The following is a 5,049-nucleotide window of genomic DNA, read 5'->3' as shown; positions in this document are numbered from 1 at the left end:
AGAACTATTGCAATTATAGTATGAAAATATAAACATTAATCATAAACATGAAAAATACATAAATACTTTATTATTTCCTCTAGGCCATATGTCAATAGTAAGGTCATCCATCATGCAAGTGCTAATGAGATATTAATGATATGTATATTCAATTGATCCAATCCTGAAACAATTCTCTTGACATTTATTACGTGACACCAATATTGCCATGTTCTTCAGTTATATATATCGATGGCACAACATGAGAAAATCAATCTTACCATTCACGGGATATCCCGCGGAGGGATTCACTGCTATATTTTATGGGTTTTGCAAATTTTGTTGTAGTGTTGTTCAAGAGTGTTACATTAGCCTTTTCCTTTTGTTTCAACACGTATCAAAATGTTTCATCGTGCAGCATTGTGTATCGGTAAATTCAATGTAAGACAAGACACACTCTTATTTGTCAGTAGGCGACGAAACATTCTGATACACTTTGGTGGAAAAATAAAAAACACAATGAAACATCCCGAAAACAGGACGAATTTGATCAAAAACCCAAGAAAGAAGTAGCAGGAAACTCAAAAGAACCCCCAATGGATGGTGATCCATCCCTTGCATGCATGCATGCATGTTAGGAGGAAACCCACTCTCCGGCCGTACGTTAGCTAGTTCATCTCCACAGCTGCTTTCACCTGCTTGTCTTTGGTGGCGGTGTCGTCGTCTTCGACGGCGGCGTCCTTCATGCCGAAAAGCTTCCCTATGTCCTCAAGCGGCTGCCCGCGCGTCTCGGGAACGAAGGCGTAGAAGTAAAGCCAGCCGAGCGCGGCGAGGCCGGCGTAGAGGAAGAAGCTGCCGCCGATGGTGATGGCCTTGGACAAGGAGAGGAAGGTCATGGAGATGGCGGCGCTGGTGACGCGGTTGCAGGCGACGCCGAGCGCGAAGCCGAGCGCGCGCACCCGCAGCGGGAAGACCTCGGAGACGTAGACGCTGGTGATGGGGCCGAGGCCCATGGAGAAGAAGGACACGTAGGCCAAGGTGGAGGCGATGCACAGGCCGACTGCCCACGTGATCTTCTCGTCCGGGTGCTGGCCCACGACGGTGAGGCCCGTGCCGAGGCCGATGAGACAGACGAGCATGCCGGCGGTGCTGGTGAGCAGCAGCGGCCGCCGGCCGACACGGTCGATTTGGAAGGTGGCCAAAAGGATGAAGAGAGTCTTGGTGACCCCCATGGCGCATGTGACGCCGAGCAGGTGGTTGTCGCCGGTGATGCCGGCGCTCTTGAACACGCGTGGGCTGTAGAGCACGACCGAGTCGGAGCCAGTCGCCTGCTGGAAGAAATGGACGCCGAGCGCCGCGAGCAGTATGCGGCGCATGACCGGGGTGGGCGAAAAGATGAGCTCCTTCCACACCTGCTTCTCGTCACCGCCTTTTCTCTTGGGCACGGCGACCACGTCGCCGTCAAGGTCGCGGGGGATGCCGGCGGCAGCCTTGATTTGGTCAAGGCGCTCCACGGCCTCCTCTGGCGTGTCGGAGGTCTTCTCGAGCACGACCCTGGCGTCGGCGAGGCGGCCCTTCATGACGAGCCACCGGGGCGACTCCGGCATGCCGAGCACCATGAGCGCGAGCAAGGCCGAGGGGACGGCGCCGATGCCGAGCATGATGCGCCAGTTGATGTGGTGCGGGAGGCGCGCGAAGGCGAAGTTGGAGACGTAGCCGAGGAGGATGCCGACGTTGATGAAGACCTCGGTGAAGGAGGTGAGGAGGCCGCGGGTGGAGGCCGGGGCGACCTCGGCGGTGTAGACGGGCGCGACCATGATGGCGAAGCCGACGCCCATGCCGCAGACGAAGCGGCCGAACATGAACATGACGTAGTTGACGGCGAAGCCCATGACCAAGGAGCCGGCGAAGAAGATGGCGGCGGCGATGATGACGGTGTAGCGGCGGCCGATCCAGTCGGACGTCCTGGCCCCGGCGAACGAGCCGAGGAGCGCGTAGACGCTGAGGATGCCCATCATGATCTCCACCTGCACGTCCGTCAGCCGCAGGTCCTCCTTGATGTAGAGCGACGCCCCGCTCATCACCCCGACGTCTGGAGTGGACAGACGTACGGAGCTTATGCATGGCGAAAGGAAGAAGATGCGATTGCCTTTGATACGTATATCGGAAATGTAGGGAGGCACGTACCATAGCCGAGGACGACGGTGGCCATGGAAGCGGAGAGGGCGCAGGTGCAGGCGTACTTGAAGTTGCTCTTCTTCTTGGGCTCGACCGCTGCCGCCGCCGCCGCCGGGAGCGCAGCAGACGCCATTGTCGATCGATCCCTCTTCCAAGCTTGTCCTCGGTGAAGCGCCGTACGTGGTGTGTTGCCCGGTGGTGCTCCCTCCGTTAACTTGCTTCCATTATATACGCGGTGCACGTAAGGCGTGTAGGGGAAGAAGAAGGCGGATGTGATAGATGATAACTAAAAATAAGAGGATGCCGACGGAGAGAGTGGGAATATATCCTTTGAGATGGATGATATGGACCCATGATCTTCAGTCCTTTGTCCGATCCCATTCTGACAGCCAATCAACCAATCAAGGCAGCAGGGGAATAGTTTGAACGAGGCTTGAGCTAGACAGATGCTCGCTTAACCGGCCACCTCGACGCCGCCGTACCATCACCACCTAAGAGTGGAATAGATGCTCTCACGCTTATGGAAACGGCCGGGCTTCTTACAGAAAGCGTACAAATTATCGGTCAAGGCGGGGAATGGGTACTCTTTGGCCCTGTTTGGTTCGGCTGTGGATTTCCAAAAGCAGCTGTGAAAAATCTGCTATGAAAAAACAGTTGTGAAAAATCTGATTTGAAAAAGATGTAGGTCATTTGGCAAACCAGTTGATACAATCTTTTCAGATTTTGGTCCGCAGCGGAATCAGATTTTGGAAAGCACGTCCTGAGTTGCTTCCTTTTTGGTTCAGATTTTGGCAACGGATTTTTGGAATCGGATTCTGCTGGGTTCGTCCTTTGGTTCAGATTCTACTGCGCGGCAGTGGAATCCGGCGATAAAAGCTGAACCAAACAGGGCTTTTATTTATCTCGTCTCAGCTTCGACGCTCCATTTTGGAGGAAGCAGGAACGGCATCTCTGCCCAGCTTTACAGAAAGGCAACAGTCAAGCATAATGGGGACACCACTGTGCATGAGAAACAACAGAGGCTGAAAACAACGGAGACAAGTACGTATGTACACTAGACTACAACCACCCACACTCAGCAGTGGGGTGGCAACACTGACTCCGGCCCACTAGCACCGAACGTCTACAGCAAGAACCAGCACCAAACGAGCACAGGGACCACCTAACACACACAAGCACAAAAGGAAACATGCTTACGCCGGAAAAGGAAAGAAGTCTAACGGCATCTACAGCCGGACGCCACAAACCGGCCTTAAACGTCCGGGCGGTCCGTCCGGTCATAAAAGTTTGATCCAGACAGACGCCTCAAACGAGGCTCATATCCAGCCCAAATATAAATCGGATATGGGGCGTCTGGGTGTGCTCGGGCATGTCTGCCACGTCCGACTGATGTTGGGGTCCTACGCGGAATCGCCAGGATACCCGATGGTCCGATGGACGTCTGCTCCGATGGGGTGTGAACGTCGCGTGGCGCCGGTCTGGCTCGCCGCCCGAAGTCAAATCCGGCTATATTTAAGGTGGCTGGTGTCCCCAGACCCTAACCCATCCATCTCCTCCCTCTCCGCGCCGCTAGCCCAAGCCCATCCACCTCCTTTCTCCCGCTCCGGCTCTCTTCCCACACTCATCGGCTTCGCCATGGTCCGAAAGAAGATAACCACCTAGGCCATGCTCATATCGGAGCGCTGGTACGAGATCCAACAGGGAATCCGGGCAAGGCGCGCTGCCCGCATCGTTGTCGGGCTGCCTCCCGACTCGCCGAGACTGGAGGAGGAGGAGGAGCAGGCGGAGGAGGAGGAGGAGGAGCAGGCGGAGGAGGAGGAGGAGGAGAAGGAGGAGGAGGAGGAGGAGGAGGAGGGGGAGGGAGAAGAGCAGCAGCCGACTCCGATGGAGGACGACGAGGAGGCGGAGCAGGAGCTGGTGTCGGCTCCGGGCTTCAAAGTGGGGCAGGCGAAGGCGAAGTTCGCCGTCGCCCAAGCGGACAAGATGGCGGAGCAGCAAGCCATCTTGTAGTCCATCCAAGATGAGGCCTATGTGGAGGCCAACTGGCGGTTCATCCAGCAGGAACGGGCGGTGACCAACGCCCTATTCGATGAGGTTGAAGCGGAGATGGATGCGCAGGCCACCGCGGAGGAGCGCAGGAGCCGGAGCTGCGGCTGCCGCCCATGTACCCGGCGCCGGGCACAAAGATAGTGACATCTCCGACGAGGAAGAGACTAGTTGATCTACGTAGTATGTAGGATGTTTTTCTCTTTGCATGCTTTTGTATATGGATTTAAGATTTCTACTACTATGAAGTATCCGGATGTAGATGCAGAAATTTAAGACTTGATCGACCAGTGTCCGTGAACATGTCCGTGAACGTTTGAGGATTAGATTTGCTATGCTCTAAGTTGTGACCTGCAAGCCACCTTGAAGATCTTCTCCACCCTCAAGTCCATCTCCTGTTTACGCACGCTTGCTTCTCCGGCAGGCAGCAGGGCCCTTCTTCACTGCGACATCAAGGCAACATGTGTAACGGCCACAGCCATGACGTGCACTACCGTAGCTAGCACCGTTCCCGACCATGACGTGCACTACAGCAACTTGCAAGCAAAATGAAACAGCGGGAACGCAAAAAGGAAAGAAATTACTTGTAGGTTGTAGCCATCAACAAACAGGTCAACACCATCCCCAAATTGCGAACCAATCTATGGTAGGATGATTGGAGAAACTGTGGTATCCCCTGCCCACCAGGTTTAAGTTTACGGTGACTTCATAAATTTTAACATGATATGTCGGCTTAGTTTTTCGAAGGTGCTCATAGAAATAGAATGTGTGTGTACGTTCATAGAGGTGAGTGTATGAACATGTACCTGAGCGCTTTGCGTCGGTACTGTGTTAGAAAAAAACACC

The 5,049-nt window shown here is 54.5% G+C and overlaps 1 protein-coding gene across 1 annotated transcript; it reads right to left on the bottom strand.

Moving 5' to 3' along the window:
* Positions 1 to 414: 414 nt before the first annotated feature.
* LOC119294299 (putative polyol transporter 1) lies at positions 415 to 2,371 on the bottom strand. The gene is made up of 2 exons (XM_037572514.1): positions 2,167 to 2,371; positions 415 to 2,071 (listed from the first exon to the last, which is right to left on the bottom strand). Exons 1-2 carry the CDS (start codon positions 2,288 to 2,290, stop codon positions 648 to 650), a joined length of 1,548 nt encoding a protein of 515 aa, XP_037428411.1. The 5' UTR covers positions 2,291 to 2,371; the 3' UTR covers positions 415 to 647.
* Between the last annotated feature and the right edge of the window lie 2,678 nt (positions 2,372 to 5,049).

Source organism: Triticum dicoccoides, chromosome 1A (genome assembly GCF_002162155.2).
Source record: "Triticum dicoccoides isolate Atlit2015 ecotype Zavitan chromosome 1A, WEW_v2.0, whole genome shotgun sequence".
In the NCBI taxonomy this organism is placed as follows: domain Eukaryota; kingdom Viridiplantae; phylum Streptophyta; class Magnoliopsida; order Poales; family Poaceae; genus Triticum; species Triticum dicoccoides.
Note: the sequence above shows the minus strand (reverse complement) of the source record. Positions and strands in the feature narration are given on the sequence as shown.

What these genes read in the sequence shown, in the direction of transcription:
- LOC119294299 (XM_037572514.1), bottom strand. Translation starts at nt 2,290, where the DNA reads ATGGCGTCTGCTGCGCTCCCGGCGGCGGCGGCGGCAGCGGTCGAGCCC. An exon ending in CACCGTCGTCCTCGGCTATG is followed by an intron (nt 2,072 to 2,166) that starts GTACGTGCCTCC and finishes TGTCCACTCCAG; the next exon opens with ACGTCGGGGTGATGAGCGGG.